The following is a 25,838-nucleotide window of genomic DNA, read 5'->3' as shown; positions in this document are numbered from 1 at the left end:
CGAGACCTTTGGCACTGGCTGTCCTCATGTCCTGTAGAGGACCTCATGTATGTAAGATGTCATCTTAGTTAAATTCTCGCACCTCCTTCAAGCCTTTGCTTAAATGTTCCCTTCTTATTGAGAGTGGCATATCTTGGCTTCCCAATTTTAAATTGAAGCTTCACCACTTTCTGGTTACTTCTACTTCAAAGACAAAATTATTAGATCAAGCTAATAGCTATACTTTGCACCCTGAATATTCTCTAAAAGCCTGATCACTAGGTCAGTGGTGTAACTTTTAAAGGAAAGGGACCCAATAGAAGGTCCTTAGGGGTGGACCCTACAGGAGGATAATGGCTCCTTGCTTTTTCTCCATCATGATGTGCTACTACACCACAGCTACAAAGCACCAATCATGGACCCGAATCCCCAAAACTGTGAGCTGAAATAAACCTTTCCCCTTTACAAGGTGACCACTTCCAATGTTTGATGGGTAAGACAAAAGTGAGTAGTGGGTAAAAATACACTAGGTTTTAGTATATTTGAATCACCAGGAATTTTTGACATTATCATCTATGCTTGCATTTTATAGGTATTTGTCTCATCTTTTCAGTTTTTTTTCAATCTTTTATTTCTGTTTATCTCTTCTTCTCATTACTTCTTCAGTAAGTGTATCTAGGAATCTCTGGCGAAGATGTTCATATCACAAGCACAATGATTTCCCTATTTTTACAGAAAGTGAGCCTTATTTCAAATGGTTTTTGTTAGGTCAGCAGATCATGTTAAAATGCTCAGTATGGTGTATGATATGTGACAAGTTCTCAGTTAACACTTATTCTTATTGTTATGAATGCTGAGTCAAACTTCCAGAGCTGTGAAGTTTACTACAGTTTTGTTTCTCTCACGGTAAAGACTCTATAAGGGTCTGGGTAAGCATCCCCAAGGAAAGCCAAAGCTCACAGATAAGACAGATGAATTTTGTTTCTACTCAAATTAGAATCTGGACTAAGCATCAGTACAAATAAAATAAATGGATGAATGGATACAACTGCAACCTTGAAAAGAAAAGTGGTCAACACTCTTACAGTCCGAAATTACAGAATAGTTCAGTTCACCAAAAAGCCAATAAGAAAAGCACAATTCTCAGTGTGCCAATTAAAGGACAACATGCTTCGCTAAAACAAACAAAAAGGAAATGCACGACTCACTCAAAGGAAAGAATTCTTGGTTCCTGTGGTTTGATACAGTGGTTTAAAAGCACATTTTCCCTGGAAATCTCCAAATTCTTCCCAGTCTGATTCTACTGCTGACTATGCACATTATCACTTAAAAACACAAAGCAAATCCTGTGCCTCGGTGGTAACAAGGATGGAAATTTGCAGTTTCCAAAAGGAATTCTAGTGAAGAGATTTTAGGATAGGGGGCTTCTTCTAAAAGGCACACAAAAGCAAACAGTACCACGGGTACTTATCATGTTGACCAAAGTAATCTGGAATGACCATCCCAGCAAACATGAAGAATATCCTAACCATAGGGGCAGACAGCAGGAAGGGTCAGAGAGATAGATTCAAAAGGGAAGGGAGCTGCTATAGTCATCTGTGTAGAGCTTGCTTTCATTTCAATATACTGTGAAGAATCAAACCCCAAATGGAGAAAACCTTAACTTATATTACATTATTATTTTTCCAACTCCCAAATGCTCAAATACTTCATGTTTTTATCAACAGATTAAAATACCTAGCAGAAAAATTTAGACTATCATTATTCGTTTTACCTTCTAATTTAAAACACAACGAATTAATATTATTCTAAATGTAAGTCTTCAAATTAATAATCAAATAATTGATTATTAACAATCATACATGACTGATTTTAAGTTACCTTTTAATTTTTAATTACTGCAAATTATATTTCAAACTTTAAAAATTATAAGTCACAATCTAAGACATTAACAGATCATTATTTTTCCATGTTTCTCTCAAACTATTTTACACACTCATAAATTGAACCATATGGCCACAAGTTTTATATAATGGGAATGAAAACACAGATGCAACATTGTGTTTTCAAAATGTAAAACACTTGGCATTCTGAGTTATTTTTTTAAATCCTTGTAGATGACACAAATAATGAAGCCCTTTAGGTTCTAAACTAAGAGTATGAATCAAAAGAAAACTCAAGTTTTCACCAGAGATGGAAGCCTGTTTTTTACGGCTTGAATGAGAATGAGCCCCATAGGCTGATCTGTTTGAATGCCAGGTTCTCAAGTGTTTGACTGTTTAGGAAAATTAGGTTGTGTGACCTTGATGGAGGACGTATGTCAGGGGGGCAGGTTTTGAGGTTTCAAAAGCTCATGTCAGGTCCAGTCGACCTCTCTTGCTCTCTGCCTCAATCTCTCTCTCTGCCTGCAGCTTGCAGATCAGATGTGAGTCCTCAGCTACTGCTCCAGCAGTGCCATGCCTGTCTGTCTCCTGCCATGCTTCTCACCATAATGATCCCTGACTCACCCTCTTAAACGGAAAGCCAGCTCCCAATTAACTGTTTTCTTTTATAAGCTGCCTTGGTCATGGTGTCTCATCAGACCAGTAGGACAGTAACTATTAATATAGTCTTATTTATTAATATATTATTTATTGCTATGCAGCCTAGACAGCCCTTTACTTGTGATTTTTTTGGGGGGGGGTTCAAGACAGGGTTTCTCTGTGGCTTTGGAGGCTGTCCTGGAACTAGCTCTTGTAGACCAGGCTGGACTCGAACTCACAGAGATCTGCCTGCCTCTGCCTCCCGAGTGTTGGGAATAAGGGCGTGCGCCGCCACTGCCCACTTGTAAATCTCTTAGTGCCCCATATCTCCAGACTGGTGGGATTACAAATGTGCAGCATCACACCTAATTCATACACTCTCTGATTGTCCTTAGCTTATTCATTTACCTGGCTCCGGTGAAGAAGAATGGGATAGAAACCAGTCAAAATAGCCACTCTATAAAGAGATAATAGAAAGTATCTTCCTTTCTGTCTTACTCTCATTTCCTAATGTAGGCTTCACTATCCTTGAACTTAGGACCCTCCTTCCCAAGTGCTGAGATTACAGACCTGTCACCAAGTCCAGGACATCTATATTCTTTAGTATAGAATGAGAAATAAACACATTAAATAATGTGCCAATTCAAAATAAACTCCCAGGTCCAGTTTATGCATTTCTGTTCTGCTTAAGAGCTGCATACTTTGTAAAGACTTCCAGGCTCTGTAACAATGAAAATGCTTAGCTCAGAAGTAAACACAACTCAGGAAAGTTTAAAGCTATGAAAAGTTAAATTTTTAGAGTGTGCACGTGTGTGCCTGCATGTTTGTGTGTGCAGATGTGTAAAGAGAAGCCTTTTCCTTGAGAGAAGCCTTCCCGCCAGACTGATTCCAGAGCCGCATCAGTCCCAAATAACACACAGGAGGCTATATTAATTATGAAGCTGTTGGCCTTGCTTGTTTCTTCCTGGCTAGCTCTGACTTAAGTATTTAACCCATAATTGTTAATCTAAGTATGCTTCTTACCGGAGAACTTTCCGGGCTTCCTACCCCATGGCGTTACATCTTGACTCCCTGTGTTTCTCCTACCCAGAGTCCTCCTCGACTCCTAGTCCCACCTATCTAGCTTCCCTATTGGCCAACAGTGCTTTATTGATATACATAGGACTTCCCCAACACAGATGTACATACATGAGCGTGTCATTCCTCAGGCACATCCACTTTTGTGCGTACATGGTTGTGTTTATGGAGGTCAGAGAACAAGTGCTCCTCAGGCACCTTCTAACATTTGCTTTGGAAAAGATTTCTGGCTGGCCTAGATTTCAGCTAAGTAGGTTAGACTAACTGGCCATGAGGCTTCCAGGAATTCCCTCTCATCATCACTGGATGACAGGCACAGACCGCTGTGCCCCACTGGTCATGTGGGTTCTGGGGATCTGAACTCAGGGCCTCATGATTGTAAAGACATTCACTGACTGAGCCTTTTCCCAAGCCCTATCTACCTTCCTTTTAAGACAAGGTCTCTCACTGGCCTGGGACTCACCAACTGAGCTCCAGGGATCTCCAGTTTGCATCTCTTCACTGCTGGTATTAAAAGGGTATGATCCTGGTTTTTTAAAAAACATGAATTCTTAGAATCCAACTCAGTATTTACTGACTGGGCTATCTCTTCAGTCAGTAATTTTATATTTTACTGAAGTTCATTGTTTCTGAGGAGTGTTGACTCTAAGGATGTTAGCAGGAAGACTGGAGCTGACAAGTTCTTGGCTACTAGATCTCGGCAGCAAAAATAGCTGTTCACCTGGGCAGTGGTGGTGCACACCTTTAATCCCAGCACTTGGGAGGCAGAGGAAGGTAGACTTTGAGTTTGAGGCCAGCCTGGTTACAGAGTGAGTTCCAGGACAGCCAGAGCTGTGTAGGGAAATTCTGTGTAGAAATAACAAAACAAAACAAACAAAAACAAAAAACTAACCAAATAAATAATAAAATAATTTTTAAAGGCCGGGCATTGGTGGTGCACGCCCTTATTCCCAACACTCGGGAGGCAGAGGCAGGCAGATCTCTGTGAGTTCGAGGCCAGCCTGGTCTACAAGAGCTAGTTCCAGGACAGCCTCCAAAGCCAGAGAAACCCTGTCTCGAAAAACCAAAAAAAAAAAATAATAATAATAATTTTTAAAAATCTATCCATATAAAAGAAATACTGAGAGTATGAACTGTATTTTGTTTGAGATATATGGTAAGGTACACAAATTTTAAGGTACATGTACATGTACATATGTCCTTAGAAGAGGATTAAAAAAAAGTTCTCCTACAGTACCTTTTCTGATACTGTGTTGTTACAATATTTAATTTTTACAATCTATCAATTTACTATTTAAATATAAAATTACAAATGAAGGTTGGATCATGGGACAGGGCTATATTATTAATGAGAAACTGAGTTATTATGGTATATTCCATGATATTGGAAGGGAAAAATAATCTACTAAATTCAAGACATTATTATACAGACTGTTATTTTCTTGTCCCTTTCACTACTCCCTCTAGCAGACAGCTTTGAAGCTACTTCAGAGTCTAACATTGACATTGGTTTTTGGCTCACTGCTGCTGATTTCTAAGTTTTCATGTAGTGCTATCAGTGTATGGCAGAGGTGTTAGGCTCGGTAACAACATAGCCCTTTGTTAATGAAATCTTAGACACAGCTCCTAAGGGCCTTTTACTTTTACCCATGTGCAGCTCTCCTTTAATTTCATGTATATTCTACCACTAACAACAGAAAACAGTCAGCTCATAAGTGACCTTCATTTCTTTTTTTAATTATTATTAACTTTTATTCTTCTCTCATATATTACATCTGATTGCTGCTTCCCCTCCCTCCACACTCCCCCCACTTCCTCTCTCACCCAGATCAATTCGTCCTGTTTCTCAAAACAAACAAACAAACAAAAAAGCTGGTCTCCTAGGGATATCCACAGAACATGGCCTTACAAGATACAATAAGACTGGGCATGAACCCTCATATCACGGCTGGTTGTGGCAACCCAGTTGGAAGAAAAGGGCCCAAGTGCAGGCAAAAGAATAAGAGACTACCACCACTCCCATTGTTGGGAGTCTCATAAGTGCACCAAGTTACACATCCATAAGGTATATGTAGACTACCTAGCACAAACCCACACAGGGTCTGTGTGTCTTTCAGTTTCTGTGATTCCCTATAAGCCCTGCTTAGTTGATTCTGTGGTCCATGTTCTCATGGTATCCTCACCCCTCTGGCTCCTACAATTCTTCCTCACCCCCTTCTGAGGAGTGTCCCTGGCTCTGCCTAGTGTTTGGCTGTGGGTCTCTGCATTTGCTCCCATTAGCTGCTGGATGATGCCTCTCTGAAGACTATTAGACTAGGCACTGATCTACGAGTATAGCAGAATATGACTAGGGATCAATCATCTCAGTGACTTTTTTTTCCTAGTCGTGTTTGGTTCTATCCTGGGTCTCTCAGCTGTTTTGCCTCTGGTTCCTGGCAATCCAGGCAATGTCTCGTGGCATGGGCCATAAGTTGGACCAGTCATGGGTTAGCCACTCCCACATGTTGTATATATACTACCATTGCCCCAGCAAGTCTTGCAGACAAGGAAGATAGTAGGTCAAAGGTTTTGTGGCTGGTTGATGTCCCAGTACCACTAGTAGAAGCCTTGCCTGATTATAGAAGATGACCCATTCAGGCTCCATATCCCTCATTATTAGGAGACTTTGCTGGGGTCACTCTCATGGATTCCAGGGGGGTTTCACTTTACTAGCCCCCACCCCATGACCTTCATATCGTCCATCTTCTAAATTCTTTAGGAATGTGTAGATGGGGCCAGTGAGATGGTTCAGTGGGTAAAAGCACTTGCACATTAGCCTGATCCTGGAAGCCACCATGGAAGAACTGACTTTCTAAACTTGTCCTCTGTATATCACTGCTCATCTGTAATAGATGTCAGCATTTTCTTTGGGGACCCCTATCAATCTGTTCCCCTAACTACTTCCAAAATATAGCTCTCTCAGAAAAGTTACTCTCACAAAAAACAACACATAAGGAAGTCCAGAACAGAAAGTCACCTTAAAGATTAAAGCAACTAGCCTGGCAGATGACTTTTACCCCAGCACTGGGGAGATGGATCTCTGTGAATTGGAGGCCAGCCTGTTCTACAGAAGGAGTTCCAGGACATCTAGGGCTACACAGAGAAATCCTGTCTTGAAACATCCCACCCCAAAAGATTAAAGCAACATCCCAAAGTCTGGTGGCATGTTCCTATAATCCCAACACCTGAGAGAATGAGTAGAAATAAGGCAGGTTCAAGGCTAGCCTACACAGTAAGACCCCCAAAACCAAAACTTTATTCGTTTTGGGAAGCAATATAGAGTTCAGAGTAATAGAATAAGACATGGCAATACAAGCACATAATAATGATGATGATGATAACAATAATAGATGTTAATAAAAGAATCCACTGCTCTAAATGGATTGTGGATTGTTAGGTACAAAGAAAAAGCAAGCAAGGTAAATATTGGCAATGTCTATTTAAAATGTCCACCTCTATAAATAGCTAGATACTACTAACTATTTAGCATCATAATTTCTCTTAGGAGATAGAAATATGACACTGATACTTGGAGTAAGGACATGGAGACTAGATTTGAGAGCAAGGTGTCTTACTTAGGGTTTTCATTGCTGTGAAAAGATACCACAACCATGGCAACTCTTATATACAAAACATTTAATTGGGGCTGGCTTACAGTTTCAGAGGTTCAGTTCATTATCATGATAGGGAACATGGAGACATGCAGGCAGACGTGGTGCTGGAACTAAGAGTCCTACATCTTGTATGCAACAGGAAGTCAACTGGGACACTGGGAGATATCCTGAGCATAGGAAACCTTAAAGCTAGCCCCCACAGTGACACACTTCCTTCAACAAGACCATACCCACTCCAACAAAGCCACACCTCCTACTAGTGCCATACCCTATGAGATTATGGGGGCCAGTTACATTCAAACTATCATCAAAGGGCTTGGGAAACTGGAAAAAAAGGATTCAGGGGTTCTTGGAATACTGAGAATTGAAAGAGATAAGACCACAAAAACTCAGATAAGAGATATCATGAGACCCCAGAGGTGTACAGGAAAACACCAAGACCTCATTTTACGTTTCCAATACACACCAAACCAGTTGAGGATTCTGAAATCTTTGAAATAATCTTTCTTATATTGGAAATAATTTGAATGTATTTCTGCCTCTTCTAGTCAACAGAGGTCAAAGAAAAGCGATTATTGTACCTAACGGTCAATCACAATAAATCATTTGACTGCTGTTCCCCATGTGGCTCATTCTGAAACTATAACTGTCCACCATCTCTTTGTTTGGATGATACTTTACTGGAAACCCTTTGGCTTGAGGCAAGGAGGGAGAACTCAGACACATTAGGATATTTTAAAAAATTTATCCCCCAAAGAGATTCAGATAAATGCAAAATAATAATAATAAACGAAAACCAAACCAAAAACAAACAAACAAGCAAAAACATCTAGAGAGGACACAATTTTTTACATTAGTATTTCTAAATAGGGAAGTGTCATATCACCCTTTTTGTATAGATAGCAGTTGTGATATAATTGCATCATAACATGAAGAATGGGGAGGTGGACATGGTGGCTCACACTTGTAATCCTCAGCAGGAGTATTGGCAACATGCTTAGGCCATCTTGGGCTATTAAGTAAAGTATTGCATCAAAAAACTAAAAGCCAAGTCAACTGTCCAAACAACAATGAAACAGACAAACCAAGAAAACCCTACAAAATGGAAAAATGGTATCAACAGGGTGGAGAAATATATGCTATGATCATCACTTCTCTCAATCAGGATGAAGGAAATAAGAACACCAATAACCTTAAGTCAAAAGACTGGGTTTGAAGAGGTGCTAGGGAACGCTAGTATAAACACTCACAACCCACACTCACAACCATGCTGATATTTGGGGAATATTTTCCATATAAAATAATACAGAAGAAAACTTGAATGATAAGATCACCACCTAGACAATTATTCCAGTCATGAAAATAGGGCTACCAATATGTTATATTTAGTTCCTCTCTTTTCTAGATTTGTTGGGTTTTGTGAGACAGGGTCTTGGTATATAGTCTAGGATTGGACAATCCCCCACACAGCCTCTTGGGGAGCAGGATTAGAGCACCATGCAGTTTACGTAGGTGAGATGGAAGAATTAAGAGGAAGAATTGAGGGACAACTCAAGTGGGATAAGAATGAACTCTGAAATCTGGCTGCTTGGACTCAAACCTCAAAGACATCTCTACTATGACGTTTGGAAAATTATTTAACTTTTCTGTGATTAAGTTTCTTCACCTGAAGCATTAGCAATAGGAGGTAATAATGAACTCTACAGAACTGATGTTTAGGCAAGGTAAGACAACAGATGGCACAAATGGGGAATGACTGAAATAAAAGCACAGTGGCTCGGATGTACTTACCTATAGGACACATTTTTTTTTTATTCACTCCCTCCCAGTGATATATTAAAAAGCATAGAAAAAGGTTTATATGGACTTGGAAGTAATGAGAGTTAGATTCAACTTTTTTTTTTTCTTCTGGTTTCTCAAGCCAGGGTACCTCTGTACTCTGTAGTTTTGGAATTTGTCCTGGAACTCTTTCTGTAGACCAGGCTTGTCTTGAACTCACAGAGATCTGCCTGCCTCTACCTCTGGACTGCTGGGACTAAAGGTGTGCATTTTTTTTGATTCAGGGTACCTCTGTACTCTGTAGCTTTGGAATTTGTCCTGGAACTCTTTCTGTAGACCAGGCTGGTCTTGAACTCACAGAAATCTGACTGCCTCTACCTCTGGACTGTTGGGACTAAAGGCATGCACTACTACCACTTGGCTTAGGTTCAACTCTTAACTTTTCTATTTAGTAGCCATGAGACACTGGGTAAGTTACTCAGTCTCCCCATGAGTCAGTTCATTATCCTTTATGGGACAATAGGACTAACAATGCTATACTTATATGACTTTTAAGATAAAAAAAGTCAGGTCACACATTTAAGGTATCTGGCTAATGTAAATAATAATGTAAGGATATAATTTCTTTACCAACTCAATACATTCAAAATTCAAATCTTCATACTTCTTCATTTTGTGTATATGTATCTGTGTCTTTAGTGACTGAACATTTTCTTGTGACTATGTGCATATGTACTAACAGGTGTGTGTGTGTGTGTGTGTGTGTGTGTGTGTGTGTGTGTGTGTGTGTGTGTTAAACTGAAGGTTAGAGGACAACTTTGAATAATTTCTTTAATTGCTTTGAATATTTTCTTTAATTGTTTTTTAAGGACAAGGAAGGTCTCTCAAAGAGCCTGGGAACCCATTATTTCGGCTAGGTCAGCAGGCTAGTGAGCTCTTGAGATCCCTGTCTCCAGCCAGCCAGCTCTGGAATGGAATGTCTACCACTTTGCCTGGCTTTTATATGGATGTTAGGGATCTGAATTCAGGTCCTCATGCATGAGCAACAGGAACTTCACTGACTGAGAGCCATCTTCCCAGCCCCAAACCAAACCACAATTTCTCAATTCAACAAGCTATGCTCATATTCATTTGGAAGAGAAGATATCAAAAACATCCAAATCAAAAAGAAAATCAGGAAAATTTCTTAACTTTATATACAAATCTAAATAATAATTAAGTCTGTATAGTACTGGTACAGATATAAATAGATCAAAGAAAAAGAATGAATAGCAGAACTATATATGGGGATTTTTATATACCATAAAGGTTGCATATTTGAATAAGAGTAAGAATAGACTTTTTAATAAAATACTGGACCCAAATGCCCATTTACAAACAAACAAAAACCAACAACAACTAATTTTCTACCTCATTTCATACACTAAAATAAACCCCATGGTATACAAGGCCTAAAAATAAAGCTAACGAAAATAAAGAACACTACACAAGGATCCGAGAAGGCCCTCAGTAAGACAGACAACTGGAAAGCCATCATTTTTTATCATGAAATAAAGGAAGCTCTGTACTTCATCCTTGCATTGCTATTTCTTTCCACTAACAGTAATGGTGCACATCATAATCTCTAATGTGGTACTCTAGTTATTATACAAAAATCTTCCTGTACTTAAAATATTTTAGCTGTTAGGAGAATGGGCTGATGTAGCAGGGCAATTTCTCATGCATTAACATTAAATATAATGAAACAATTTTCAACCAAGCAAGTGGGAGCTGGGTGTTGGTGGTTACAGTAATTCAAAACCTAAATGAGACATAAAATGCAACAGAAGCGTCAATTTCTGAATTAAATGTAACACTGTTTCTATGATTCTAAGTTGCGTTGTGAAATGAATTTCTCAATATTCACAACCATTTTACTTAAGAGCAATGATTCTAAAACCTAGTAAAAGATTTAGAAAGTCTTAACCACTTTAGATTCACTAAGCAAAGCAAACCAACCATTCTAAATGCATACTCTTGGTAATTCAGAGTGGTGCACTCTCCTCTCTCTCTCTCTCTCTCTCTCTCTCTCTCTCTCTCTCTCTCTCTCTCTCTCTGTCTCTGTTGAATATAACACTTTGACAAGGTATTCTTAAAAGCTTTATCTTTTAATCATTTGGATGTCTTTCAATCATGCATTGTCATGATTTTACATTGAAAAATGATTTGTAACTGACATACGGCAGATTTAGGATCTATTGCATTTCGCGTCCATCTACCGAAATGAAAGATATCCCAAGTACTTCCCAGAGCTATCAACAGGCCGAGTGTAGGCCTCCTCCATTGCTTCCAGAGTTGTTGTTTCCCCCTAGCCACTGTGCCTTAACCTCCACACTCAAATGTCCTCTCACTTTCCCAACTGGGTAGCAAGCAGAAAGTCTTTCTACAGTTTAAAAAGGAATTTCAAAGTTAGGAATTATCAGGAAATTGAAGGCCACCTATTTTCAAATTCCTTATTATTCAATAAAACTTGTGTTTCAGCCGGGCATTGGTGGCGCACGCCTTTAATCCCAGCACTTGGGAGGCAGAGGCAGGTGGATCTCTGTTAGTTCGAGGCCAGCCTGATAGACTCCAAAGCTACACAGAGAAACCCTGTCTTTAGGGGAGGAAAAGAGAGTTCACGTTGAGTTTCGGGGAGACACTCGTACACACCTAAGAGGATATAACCTAATACTTATTTCACTTTTGGGGGGGTTCGAGACAGGGTTTCTCTGTAGCTTTGGAACCTGTCCTGGAACTCGCTTTTGGGGGGGGGGGTTCGAGACAGGGTTTCTCTGAGGCTTTGGAGGCTGTCCTGGAACTCGCTCTTGTAAACCAGGTTGGTCTCGAACTCACAGAGATCCCCCTGCCTCTGCCTCAGGAGTGCTGGGATTAAAGGCGTGCGCCACCACCGCCAGGCCCTTGTTTCGCTTTTTACAAAAACCTCTTTTAACGCTATCTGTTCTCTGACAATCTCAACTGATTACTTTCCACAAAAAAATTGTATAAATGTAACAATGAGAAACGCTTATGAAGACAGTCTGAAGGAATTCTTCCTTCAACAGTAGTAAATGAACCTCAAGTCTAGTTACTAAAGACATAGACAGTAATCCTTCGGGATTAGCAGTGGCGGCTTTCGAGAGAGGAAAAAGCTCCAGTTTGTGCCTGGAGAGGTCATAAACTCCTAACCTCCAGCCCACAGAGAAGCATGCTTGCCCAGGCAAATCGCAAAGATTCCCGGGCTTTCCGGAAAGCAGCTACGCATAACCCGACACCCTCACCTGACAGTTCTCACGTCCTGGCTCGCAGGGTCCGAGGGATCGTCATACGCATGCAAGGCAGAATCAGAAGCCCGGCTGGACCCAAGGGTCAAACGCGCGTCCAAAGAAGCCCACTAGCCCTCAGAAGCTTCCCCCAGGCAACCAGCCTGGCTCGCTGCTCGCGCCCGGGACACCCACCAGTTGTCTAGGACGGCGACTACAACTCCCAGGAGGCTGCGCGGCGGACAGAGCGGCCGCCTTCCCAGAATGCAGCGCAGCGCTTCCCTGTCAAACTCTCTCCTCTCTCCGCTCCGCCTCCTTCCCTACCCGTCGTCACCCGGGAGGGCCGGAGGTGGGGAGCGTCGTGAGCCGCCGGGAGGGGCCCGGGGCGGGGTGGAGGGAGGATGGGAGGACGGAGGGGAGGGAGCGGCGAGGGGAGGGAGGGTAAATAGTGGGCCCGGCAGGAAGATGGCGGCGGTAGCGGAGGTGTGAGCGGACCCGGGTCTCTGCCGCTGGCTTGGCTCTTCCCGTCTTCCTCCCCTCCTCCCTCCCTGCCTGAGGTTGGCACCTAGGGGGCCGAGTTCAGGTGGCGGCGCCGGGCGCAGCGCAGGGGTCACGGCCACGGCGGCTGACGGCTGGAAGGGCAGGCTTTCTTCGCCGCTCGTCCTCCTTCCCCGGTCCGCTCGGTGTCAGGCGCGGCGGCGGCGGCGGGCGCGCTTCGTCCCTCTTCCTGTTCCCTCCCGCCGCGGAGCGGGCACCCTTGGCTGTGCCATCCCCCGACCCTTCACCCCAGGGGCTGGGCGCCTGCACTGGCGCAGCTCGCGGAGCGGGGGCCGGTCTCCTGCTCGCCTGTCGCGCCTCCATGTCGGATAACCAGAGCTGGAACTCGTCGGGCTCGGAGGAGGATCCGGAGACGGAGTCCGGGCCGCCTGTGGAGCGCTGCGGGGTCCTCAGCAAGGTGAGCAGCTCTCGGGGGGCCCGAGGACCCGCCGCCGGGACTCACCTGCCGCGAGGCGAGGGGAAGCCGCTCGGGACCTGGGGTGGGGCTGGACTGAAGACTCCCACTGTCCCGGGGCGGGGGCTGCGGAATGTGCTGGGGTGCGGGGCCGAGAGGTCCGCCTGGAATGAGTGCCTGACCGCGGGTGGGATAGGAGACGTTTGGGACTGTCCTCCCCCGACCTCGCCACCCCCAGTCCCAAAGAGCTTGTCAGCTTTGACCGAGGACCTTGGAAAGCGTGTGTTTAATCCGCGATCCCGTGTCGAAGGCAAGGTGCATCTGGTAACTTGGAACCCGAGGCGGCAGCTGTCTGGGGTGTAGGAATCTGGGTTGGGCAGTTGTGGTGTCTGGAGTACTGGACGCGAGGGCGGTTAAATGGACCTTTCAAACAATATTGCTTTGGAGGCCCCCACCAGAATAGGTTGGGGCGGGGTGGGGTGGTGTTCAGCTCTAGCGGGTTTAGGCAAGCCAGTTGACGGGGTTTGGCCTTGAAATCTGAGATAGTAAACTTTGAAGTGTGAGTGATCGCTAATGTAGAAAGTGTGTGCAGCACTTTTGTACTTTACCCCCTCCTTACCCAAGTTCAGAAAAGAGCTAATGAATTGTCACGCTTGGATAAGAAATATTAATAGTAAGTTGGAACGCGTCAGAGTGAAGACCTGCCTGTATAAAGTTCAGGGAAAGAGCATTTTTAGTAATACAGTATTTGTGCATTAAGGAAAGACATTTCTGTTTCCACCCCCCCCACCCCGCACTTTTAAAAGCTCCTTTTCAAAAAAAATTTTTTAGCCTAGATAGCATTTATAGGGTTGGAAATAAGTGATCTTGTTAATAGTTTTCGATGTGTATATTTTACATTTTTGTTGTGGGAAGACTCAGCCTTTTTGACTTACCTGTCCTTTCCTGTTAAACTTTAAGAAATGCTTAGAGCAAGCAGTGTTTCCAGAGGGAGAGTCGGGGCTGGTCCCTTAACTAGCTGGTCATAAGATACCAAGTCATGTGCTATTTGCCATTAAGAAATCACTCTGCTTCCAGTGTTCTTGAACATCATTTCTGGAATTGTTTAAGATTAGACTATTACAGTGTCTTTAGTTGAAGAGAAAAGGCCTGGGACAGACTTAAGTATGTCAGATGCAAGACTTCCAAGTATTAAGTTTTATTTACATAGCAGAAAATTTCGTTTGATGCTGTGATCATTCTTGAAATTTTAATGTAGTGCTTTCAGTAAAGTGAAGCTCCCCAGTGTTTCTTTAGATTTAATGTATCTTTATAATCTAAGAATCTGTACTGGACACGTTGTATAATAAGTCTGAATTTTCAAGTGGTTATGAAATGAGAATCTCTCCCGATTCTGATAGTTTCATTACTTGTCATTAGATATGTAACAGACTGCCATGTAAAGTATGTTTTTCAAGTGTTTCATGGAACAAGCTGTAATTTTGGTTTTTTGGTTTTCTGTTTGTTTGAGACAGGGTTTCTCTGTGTAAACCAGGCTGCCCTTGAACTCACAGAGATCCTCCTGCCTCTGCTTCTTTGATGCTGGGACTAAAGGCGTGCACTACCACCTCCCTTCTTACTTTTGACTTCTTGATCTGAATCATCACTTTTTGCAGATTGAGAGATTAGGAATAACTGACTGGAAAAAAAAGTCATATGCTCTGTGATCTATTGTGTACAGAGTAGTGTATGAAGTATATTGTGCGCTCATATAATCCTAGCAACCAGAAGGCTAAAGCAGGAGGATTGCAAGTTCCAGGCCAACTAGCCTACCTTCGTAGTAAGGCCAAATCTCTCTAAATCATTTTTTAAGGAAGACTCTTTTGGCATTAAATGTGTAGGAAGATATTGATCCTGTCTATGAAAGATAAATTGTTTTCATTTTGACTGTTCTGTATGTATACAATCAATGTGAGTAAAACTTTTATTAACAACTATAAAGAAAAATTTCCTGGAATTTAGGAATTTATAGTTATATAGTCCAGTGTACTGGTGCACACCTTTAATCTTAGCACTTGGGAGGCAGAGGAAAGTGGATTCCAGGCCCAGCTTGGTCTACATCACGAGTTCTAGGACAGGCAGAAGTACATAGTGAGACCCTGTCTTGAAAACAAGCAAACAAAGAAATATATATGTGTATATACATACACACACACATATATATATATATACATAAAATTATGATTATGTACAATGTCTTATGGAAACTTTTCTTTTTGTATGTGTTTATGTATGCACATGTGTATGCCTACCTAGAAGCCAGAGGTCTAAATTAAGTGTCTTTCTAAATCCTTCTCCCCCTTGTTTTATTTTGAGACAGGGTCTCAAAGTAAACCCAGAGCTTTCAATTTACCTAGGCTGGTTGATGAGCAAGCCCCAAAGATCCTCCTGTCTCCACTTTCCCAGCCTTGGGAATTACAGGCATGTGACTGGCATTCTCTGTTGGTGCTAGGGATCAAACTCAGGTTTTCATGCATGCATAACAAGTACTTCACAGTCTGAGCCAATGACTAGAAGGTGCTTTCTGGAAGGTGCTGTTTAGTTTTGGACCTTGCTAGAGAGCAAACTCAGTGGCATCATGATGCCTAGGCAAGTGTTCTGCTATAAATGCAGCCTCATCAAAGGAACTTTACACTGAATACATACACTCACACTGTGAATGATGCATGTTTTTAAGCTTCAAGTAAGTGTCATTTGTAATTTGAAATCTTTGTAATTTACCAGATAATTTAAGCAAGAGCTAGTTTTCAACATCTGTTCTTTTCCTTCTGTTGACTTATATAGCTAAGTCCAAATAGTAATCCATTTTCTTTCTTGTTTCATAAAATGGGATGGGTCTGGAATAGAGGGTATTGAAATATGATTAAAAAATATGCCAGTCCAAAAGTTTTTTTTCTCTTTTACATGGTAATCAGAAACAGCTACGAGACATATTTCTTAATCATGTCTGTTCCAAAAATACTAATTAAGTAGTAATTCCATGTAGTTAAGACCAATAAAATGGAACACATTAAGAAAGGTTCATACCTTGGCTCTTGAAAGCAACTAAGCCTGGATAAATGAAATCTTAGCCAATGTTTTCTGGGTCTCTCATCACCATGCTCATGTTGGCTACTTGCCTCCTTGCTTGAGGCAAGGTCTCACTGGTCTAGAACTTACTATTTAGACCAAGCTAGCCTCAAACTCACAGAGATTTCCCTGCCTCTTGTCTTCCAAATGCTGGGATTTAAGGTGTAGGTCACCGCTTCTAGTTCTTTCTTTTGAGATAGAGCTTTGCTGTAGGCCAGACTGCCCTCTAACTGGTGACCCACCTCCCAGAGCATTGAAATGCTAGGCTTATAGGCATGACCTAGCATACTTGGTTCTTTAAGTCCGACCCAAATGCTGTCCTTTCCATAAAGCCATTGATTACATAAATATTCAATATCTCTTTCCATTGAATCCCCATATCAATTTGCCTGGAACTTGGTTCTCTTATTTTTTGTTGTTGAATTTGTGATTGCCATACTTAGCAACATGAAGGAATCTTTGATTTTCCTATAATATCTGGCATGCAACATTGCCTGCATTATAGAAACTAATATAGGTGCAGAGAAAAGGCAACCCCCCCACTCTTATGGTATAATGATAGCAAATAAAGCATTTATTGAATCCCTAAGCTTATGCCATTTGTTGCTTCCACTATAGGTATATAATACAAGTTATAAACACACAGTCACTAGAGTTCCTCTTCTCACTTTAGAAAAGATCTAAAAACAGATGTTGATGGTTAAGCTTCCTTATCTATGTATAACTATGCCTCAAATTGAGTCAATAGGGCAAGCCAGGAACTGTTCTAATCTCTTTTTATGTAATCTTAACTCTAAGAGAGAGACTTGATTGACAAAGAAACACATAGAGGCTAACATAGCCACAATTACTAATTCATAACGATAATAATGGGCATCAAGGTAGGACTAATCCATGGAGGTTCTTCTTCTCTCCCCCCCCCCCCAAGACAGGGTTTCTCTGTGTATCCCTATCTGTCCTGGAACTCACTCTGTAAACCAGACTGGTATCAAACTCACAGAGATCCTCCTGCCTCTGCCTCCTGAGTGCTGGGACTAAAGGTGTGTACCACTACTGCCCAGTTCTCTGGAGGTTCTTAAATGTTAGTTTGCCTCCTTTAGTGTGATGGAGAATTGGAAATTATCCATGTAAGTTTCAAGGCTGGAGTCTCATTAATATGCTGCATAAGTTAACAAATATACTTAATAAGATTATTCTTAAAAGTAGGTTAATGTTCATATATCTGGTGGTGTTAAGCCAGCTTTAGTCTCCATGACTGCAGAAATAGTAATACAACCAAGGAAACAGGAACATAGGAAGCAAATGCACATTGTAGGGGAGATGATTTCAGTTTTGTTTGGAACTATCATTTTGTGTCTAGTGGGTATCTAAATGCTGGTTGAGTCACAAGCTGTTAGAAATAAGGAAGTAGTGCCCAGAGACCCTTTAGAAAAAAGTGGGTTAAGTTGTCAGCATGGGTGAGCTCCCAGCAATGACTTAGAATAATGAAGATTAGACTTAAAAAGCAGAACCAATCTCAAATGTGCTTAATTAGGAAATAGAAACATAAAATATTCCTCAATGGGTAAAGAGCCTGAGCTAATGCATTGTTTAACAGTCCAGTTTAAATTTGTTTTCAGAATTGTTTATGTTAAAACACCAGACATAAATAAAAACATGAAAAATCAAGTAGTCCCATCAAATTAGATTTCTACCTTTGCCAGCTTCTTGATTATGATCTTTGCTCTGAATATCAGGACATTGCAACACAAATAATGATGGATGATTCAAATGATCCAACTTTATATTTGTACTAGTACTTCTGGGTTAGATATTTGTAAATGAATTAATCATTTTAGATATGCAATCATCAGTTCTATATGGGAAAAGTTAAAACTACTGTGAACTAAATAAAGGTTAACGATGTAGATTTTTTCTTTGATATAATTATGACCATCATATCATTTTCATGGGACTAATGTACAAGAGTAGCATTTTGGTGGTGATTGGCTTTATACTTCTTCAGAAGACTATACAGTATTTGATGTAGGAGAGAGACCATGTAAACTGATTTGTTGAGCATGTTACTTTATATAGGAATCAGAAAACTTTAAATGTCTTACAGATGATGAAGAAGGGAAGTTGAAAGTATGCAAAGATAATGGCAAAATTTTTTAAATTTGGAAGAAAAATGTTGTATTTTTTATTTTTTAGTTAAAATAAAATTACTGAAGGTAATTGCCTTTTTGTCACTTAATCTTTTTACTGTTTATTGTAATTGTTACAGCTTTTCAAAGTTTTGTCTTAAAATTATGGAAAGTCTCAATTTCTAAATACTGACTTTATTTTTTCCCTCTCCTTTCTCTTCTTCTCATCCCTAGTGGACAAACTATATTCATGGGTGGCAGGATCGTTGGGTAGTTTTGAAAAATAATACTTTGAGTTACTACAAATCTGAAGATGAGACAGAATACGGTTGCAGGGGATCCATCTGTCTTAGCAAGGCTGTGATCACAGTAAGTACCTTTCCATACTCAGTAGGTATTAACGAGTATCAACTGTGTATCAGAACTGCTCTCATGGTTGTTATAGAGCTGTGAAATCCTTGTCCTATGCCCAGGAGCACACTACTACTGTATACTAGAAAGGTTTTATTCAGTTGGCTTTTCAAACCAATTTAAGTATTTCAGAATTTAAAAAAAATGGCAGTAGGTTCATAACTGGTGAGATTGGGACAATTCGTAGGTTGTTTAAAAAGTTAAATTGGGAAAATAGCTACTCTTATTTAAATTATTTAATGAAACAAACATTCATTTACCAACTTCTGCATACAGATTTTATATTTTCTTTAATGGAGTTCAGAATTCTATGTCAATTTTTTACATAATGCATGGTCTGTAGTTCAGTTGCCCTTAGTGGAATAAACACTTTTGTTGTTGTTCAAGACAGTTTTCTCCATGTCGCTGGCTGTCCTTGAATTCACTCTGTAGACCAGGCTGACCTCAAACTCACAGAGATCCTAAGTATAAGCTCTTTCTGGATTTTCAGATTTCCTAGAATATATTTGAGTTATGTAACCTTCATTTGATTAACCATCCTTAGTTTGCATTCTTTTCATACTGTATGTAGCCCATGACTTAAATAATGTTAAAATATCACGTTGTGTGAGAAAAGTAAATTGGCATAGACAGGTTTAGAAACCAATTGACTTTTTAAGTATCTAATACAATTATTAGAATCAAAGTGTGCTGCTATAACATATTAAAAAGGATTATTGGTTGAGTATGGTCAGTATGCCATAGACCTATCTAATTAAAAGCGAAAACACATTAGCTAAGGCAGGATAGTTAGTGGAGATTAGATAAGGGGGTCAGTAGTTTAAAATCTAAAAATAGATATGCTGAGACAAAAAATAATTCAGATTTTATTGATCCACTCAAAAGTCAAATTTTCTTACAATAAAATTGCTTATAAAAGTAAAGGTATCCTTGGAATTACTGTTACTATCTACACTGAACTTACATATTGTTTATGTTTTGCATTCAAGAAAAATCTGGCATTATTTTTTCATCTTTTTTTTTTGTATGTTGTGTGTATTACTCTCTTGTGTATTCATGTTAGAAAGCAAAATCTTAACTGAACATCAAATTAGTAAAACAGGGTTTGGAAGTATTAATATAAAACTACTATTGTCTTCTAGAGACTATTTTAAATAAGCATTTTTGAAATTAAAGACTCGATATTCATCTTGATTGTTACGTGGTAAATACGTTTTGACACTGTATCTTTCCTTTTTTTCATCATTTGTGTGGACAGAATGAATGGAAATGTTCTCTATAATGGTCCTTTTCTGCTGCCCTCCTTTTACACATTAATTACAGTATTGATTATTAACAATAGGGAGTGTTTATATTTTATCTGTATTGTTTCCTAAGCAGTAGTATTCCCATAGTGGATTTAAGTGTAGTTATCCTGTTTTGAATTATAGACTGTACTAACTTTGCATTGAGTAAAAGAAATTTTACTGAACATGTTTGTTGTGTTTGCCGGGAAGAAAAACAGTTCATTGAAGATACTTTCGTTATAGTTGTAGTTGTATGCAAAACTTTCAGTATGGTACATAATCAAAGGAGCTGGCAGGAAAGCAAAGCAGTTTGAATACTCTGGAACAGGAGAATTAGTGTGACTATATTCAGGGGGCTAAGCAACAGTAAAAAAAGATAGAAATTAATAAAGCTGGCCAAGCGGTGGTGGCGCACGCCTTTAATCCCAGCACTCGGGAGGCAGAGGCAGGCGGATCTCTGTGAGTTTGAGACCAGGCTGGTCTACAGAGCAAGTTCTAAGGCAGCCTCCAAAGCCACAGAGAAACCCTGCTTCAAAACCCCCCCCCAAAAAGAAATCAATAAAGTTGTTCTTTAGATATAGTGAATAGATACCGGAAGATATGCATTATTTTTGTGATTGTTTTCAGCTTCCAGTCTTTTCCTTGTGTTTGGCTTCATGGTCTTTTATTATATTATTTCAAGGAAATTGCAAAATAGAAATGAATACAATGAACTTTTCAGCATGAAATTTACACTTTTTTAAAGAAATTAATAACAATGTTGTTTGTTAGATAAGTGTCCTTTGTTATTTTTACCCTTAATATGGACTGTTGCCTTTATCATTCCTCTCTGAAAACAGTAAATATTAACATTGAACTTGTTGACATGGTGCTATTATGTAATGGCTTTGTATATATGTGTGATATTGAGGGTTGAACCCAGAGCTTCAAATGCTCTACCATTGAGCTGTTTTCCCAGATCTTTTACATTATTATTTAGTGACAGGGTCTCATTAAGAAACCCAGGCAGACTTTCAACTTAGAATATACTCTTGCATCAGTCTTCTGGATAGCTAGGATCAGAAACCTGAGACTCTAGGCATATGTAAGAGTTGTGCTTTTACTGTAACGCTTTTAAAATATTTTTTGTTGGTAAATCTAGTATGTGAGTTTTTTACTTTTGTTGTGGAACCTAATCCATTATCACCCTCATCCACTCCAATTCTAGTTTTAATGAGTCATCATTATAAAAATCTTGTTCTTTGGCCTATGATACTTGGGTGAAATAATGTAAAGAAACGGTGTTTTAATTCTAAGTTGGATTGATTAAGAATTTGTAGATGAAAAACCAAAGAAACTAAACATACCCTTTAATTTTGTGAAAAGGAGCTTTCTGTGTTGAATTTCTCAATTAGTAAAGCTTAATAATTACTTGCTTAAGACTCAGCCTGTGGTATAAAACCTACATAATGTTTGTTGTAATCAAGCAACATGGTAACACTGACCTGTAATCTCAGTGTTTATGGTTGGTACTAGGAGTATCCTTAACTCTGTATCCAGCTTGAACACAGAACAAGACCCTATTTTAAACACACACACAACACATTTGAAGAACCAAACAATCATGGATAGATGTTTATGGAGTGTTTAACCTTTTTTATTTGAAATTCTTTTTAAAAAATAACTGAACATGATAAAAAATACTCATGCTATTTGAAAGCTACAACATAAATGCTTATCTTTTTTATTATTCCTGAATTCAAGAAGCACCCAAAGGTATACTTTGGTTTCCTTCATGAGACTTTGTATGTGTACACAAGCATCTTTTATAGTCATCATTTTTATTTACACAGATACCTTATTAAACTTACTGTTGTGTCCTTGTCTTGTCTTAATGCAAAGAACACTACTGCCTGCCATGATGGTCTTTCAAGAAAGCATTGATGCCACTGTGGAGGCTTGGCTAAGGGAGGAATGCCACTGAGTATGAGGCTTGTCCTGGCTAGTGATGACTTAGTGAGAGCCTGTCTCAAAAACAAAACAAACACACCAGGAGGGGAAAAAAAGGGAATGCTACTTTTATATTAAGTATCAAGGAACTTAGGTTCAAGAAAATACTTGTCAAACTTTTATATTAAAAAGGTGACTTACTATTCTAAATTTCATTAGGACTCAAGACTTTGTATCTTCTAAATCATTTCTATTCTTCAAATTCCTTTTATTTAATATTTATATGTTTATTTTTTGTGTATGAGAATTTTGCCTACAATGTGTGTGTGCACCATGTGTGTACCTAGTGCCTGTGGAGGCAAGATGGAGGTGTTGCATCCCTTGGAACTTGAATGACAGTTATGAACCTGGGGCCCCTGCAATACCAGCTGGTACTCTTAACCACTAGCCATCTCTCCAGCCCCTTCTTACACTTTCTTGTACATCTTCCCTGCTCCACCAACCCCTGCTGATTTATAAAAAAAAAGCTCTTTATAAATCAGGTGCTTGTTTTACTTGTTGGGAATATTTTCTTCATGTTATTTATAGTCTTTTTTTAATCCTACAAATATTACACTTTTGTTCTAGGAGTTCTTATTCACTATCTTACTATATAGGTAGCTGCATTTTCATGTAGATTTGATGTTTGAATTTTGACTATTGGCTGAAATTATTTTACTTTCAAGAAAGATAGGAAATGCAGCTTCTTACTATTTTCCTAGTTAACCAACCATGCATTTTAATACCTTTACTTCATATTCTCCTTGAAATTGCTAGTTTTTTCTTTTATTATTTTAATTTTAAATAGCTTGCTTCACATGTCAATCCCAGTTCCCTCTCCCTCCCCTCCTCACCCAACCCCCTCACCATCCCCCACCCCCCCAGTCTCCCACCCTATCACCACTTCCTTCCACGTAGGGGATATCCAGAGTCTGTCATTTCCCTCAGGGCAGGGTCCAGGCACTCCCCTAAGAGTCCAGGCTGAGAGAGCATCCCTCTTTGTGTTATGGACACATGAAGTCCGTTTGTATGCTAGAGATAAACACTGATCCACTTCCCAGGGTCCCATAGATTGCCCAGGCCTCCTCACTGACTCTCACACTCAGGGGGCCTGGATCAGTCCCATGCTGGCCTCCCAGCTACCAGTCTGGGGTCCAAGAGCTCTCCCCTGTTCAGATCAGCTGTCTCTGCTGGTTTTGCCAGCCCTTTCTTTGCCAATTTGCTCATCTCTCCTCTCTCTGTGTGTCACTGGGTTCCATGGGTTCAGTTCAGGGTTTAACTGTGGGTGTTTGCCTCTGCTTCCATCAGTCACTGGATGAAGGGTCCAGGATGGTTATAGACATCAAGTTCATTATCAGGAATTGGCATTCGAGGTGGTCTCTCCACTATTGCTTAGCTTGCTAGGTGGTGTCATCCCTTTAGATCACTAGAGGTCACACTGGTGCCTGATCTGTCTTCTAACCTGATTCCCTCTTCCCCCTATTCTATCCCCCACTCAACCATCCTGTTCCCCCATGACCTACTCTCTCTTCCTCTTCTCCCCCTCTCTTCTTCCCAGCTCGCACTACTTCCCACCCCTCGCCGTGTTCCCAATCTGTTCAGAAGATCTTGCCTCATTCCTCTTTTGGGTACCATACATATCTCTGTTAGGTTCTTTCCTGTTTCCCAGACTCTCTGCCAGTGAAAGTGCAGACTGCCACTATCCTGATCCATGTCTAAAATCCATATATGAGTGAGTACATACCATGCTCGTCTTTTTATGTCTGGGTTACCTCACTCAGGATGGTTTCTTCTAGTGCCATCCATTTACCTGTGAATTTCAAGATTCCATTGTTTTTTTCTGCTGAATAATACTCCATTGTGTAAATGTACCACATTTTCTCTATCCACTCTTCAGTTGAGGGGCATCTAGGTTGCTTCCAGGTTCTGGCTATTACAAATAATGCTGCTATGAACATAGTGGAACAGATGTCCTTGTTGTATGAATTTGCATCTTTTGGGTGTACGCCTAAGAGTGGAATTGCTGGGTCTTCTGGTAGATTAATTCCCATTTTCCTGAGGAATCTCCATACTGATTTCCAAAGTGGCTGTACGAGTTGGCCCTCCCACCAGCAGTGGAGGAGTGTTCCCCTCTCTCCACATCCTCTCCAGCATATATTGTCATTGGTGTTTTTGATTTTAGCCACTCTGACAAGAGTAAGATGGTATCTCAAAGTTGTTTTGATTCGCTAAAGATATTGAGCACTTTCTTAAGTGTCTCTTGGCCATTTTAGGCTCCTCTATTGAGAATTCTCTATTTAGTTCTGTACCCCACCTTTTAATTGGATCCTTTGGTGTTTTGGAGACTTGCTTCTTGAGTTCTTTGTAAATTTTGGAGATTAGCCCTCTGTCAGATGTGGGGTTAGTGAATATCTTTTCCCATTCTGTGGATTGCCTTTTTGTTTTGTTGACTGTGTCCTTTGCCTTACAGAAGCTTCTTAGTTTCAGAAGGTCCTATTGTTAATTGGGTATTATGTTCAGGAAGTGGTCTCCTGTGCCAACTCATTGAAGAGTATCTCCCACTTTCTCTTCTAAGAGTTTCAGTGTGGTTGGATTTATGTTGAGATCTTTGATCCATTTGGACTTAAGTTTTGTACAAGGCGATAGGCATGGATCTATCTGCAGTCTTCTGCATGCCAATACTCAGTTATGCCAGCACCATTTGTTGAAGATGCTTTTTTCCATTGTATAGTTTTAGCTTCTTTTGTCAAAAATCAAGTGTTCATAGGTGTGTGGGTTAAAATCAGGGTTTTTAATTCGGTTCCATTAGTCTACCTGTCTATTTTTGTGCCAATACCAAGCTGTTCTCAGGACTATAGCTATATAAAAGAGCTTGAAGGCAGGTATGGTGATGCCTCCCGAAGTTCCTTTATTGTATTGGGTTTTTTTTTTTTTTTTTGGCTATCCTGGGCCTTTTGCTTTTCCATATAAAGTTGATTATTGTTCTTTCAAGGTCTGTGAAGAATTGTGCCAGAATTTTGATAGGGATTGCATTGAATCTGTAGACTGCTTTTGGCAAATTGCCATTTTTATTATGTTGATCCTACCAATCCAAGAGCATGGGAGATCTTTCCATTTTCTTGTATCCTCTTTTATTTCTTTTATTAAAGACTCAAAGTTCTTGATATATAGGTCTTCCACTTCCTTGGTTAACATTATCCCCAGATATTTGATGCTGTTTATGGCTATTGTAAAGGGTGAGGTTTCTCTGATTTCTTTCTCAGTCACCAGTCACTTCATCGTCTGTATATAATAGGGCTACTGATTTTTTTTTTTAGTTAACCTTGTATCCTGCCACTTTGCTGAAAGTGTTTATCAGCTGTAGGAGTTCCCTTATAGAGTTTTTTCGTGTCACTTATGTAAACTATCATATCATCTGCAAATAGTGAAAGTTTGACTTTGTCGTTTCCAATTTGTATCCCCTCGACCTCCTTTTGTTGTCTTATTGCTGTAGCTAGAACTTCAAGTACAATATTGAAGAGATATAGAGTGGACAGCCTTGTCTTGTTCCTGATTTTAGAAGAATTGCATTGAGTTTCTGTCCATTTAGTTTGATGTTAGCTGTTGGTTTACTGTATATTGATTTTATTATGTTCAAGTATGTTCCTGTTACCCCTGATCTCTCTAGGACCTTTATCATGAAGGGGTGCTGGATTT

The 25,838-nt window shown here is 40.1% G+C and overlaps 2 protein-coding genes across 4 annotated transcripts in view; one reads left to right on the top strand and one right to left on the bottom strand.

The window, feature by feature from the left end:
* Positions 1–12,681, bottom strand: part of Polk (DNA polymerase kappa) — a 69,889-nt gene extending 57,208 nt beyond the window's left edge. Inside the window, exon 1 of the mRNA XM_013126727.3 lies at positions 12,310–12,681. The gene's annotated coding sequence lies outside the window, so the exon portion shown is untranslated. The remainder of the gene's footprint in view (positions 1–12,309) is intronic.
* A 40-nt stretch (positions 12,682–12,721) lies between these two features.
* Cert1 (ceramide transporter 1) overlaps positions 12,722–25,838 on the top strand; it is a 98,467-nt gene continuing 85,350 nt past the window's right edge. For 2 of the 3 annotated variants that reach the window (XM_040728808.1, XM_005065631.4), the window contains exons 1-2: positions 12,723–13,246; positions 18,712–18,846. In XM_040728808.1, the coding sequence (XP_040584742.1) occupies positions 13,151–13,246; positions 18,712–18,846 (231 nt within the window). In that variant the 5' untranslated portion in view covers positions 12,723–13,150. Of the gene's footprint in view, positions 13,247–18,711; positions 18,847–25,838 lie in introns of all 3 variants that reach the window. The other variant, XM_040728809.1, reaches the window with a different exon arrangement.

Source organism: Mesocricetus auratus, unplaced genomic scaffold (assembly GCF_017639785.1).
Source record: "Mesocricetus auratus isolate SY011 unplaced genomic scaffold, BCM_Maur_2.0 Super-Scaffold_100020, whole genome shotgun sequence".
Classification (NCBI taxonomy): Eukaryota; Metazoa; Chordata; class Mammalia; order Rodentia; family Cricetidae; genus Mesocricetus; species Mesocricetus auratus.
Note: the sequence above shows the minus strand (reverse complement) of the source record. Positions and strands in the feature narration are given on the sequence as shown.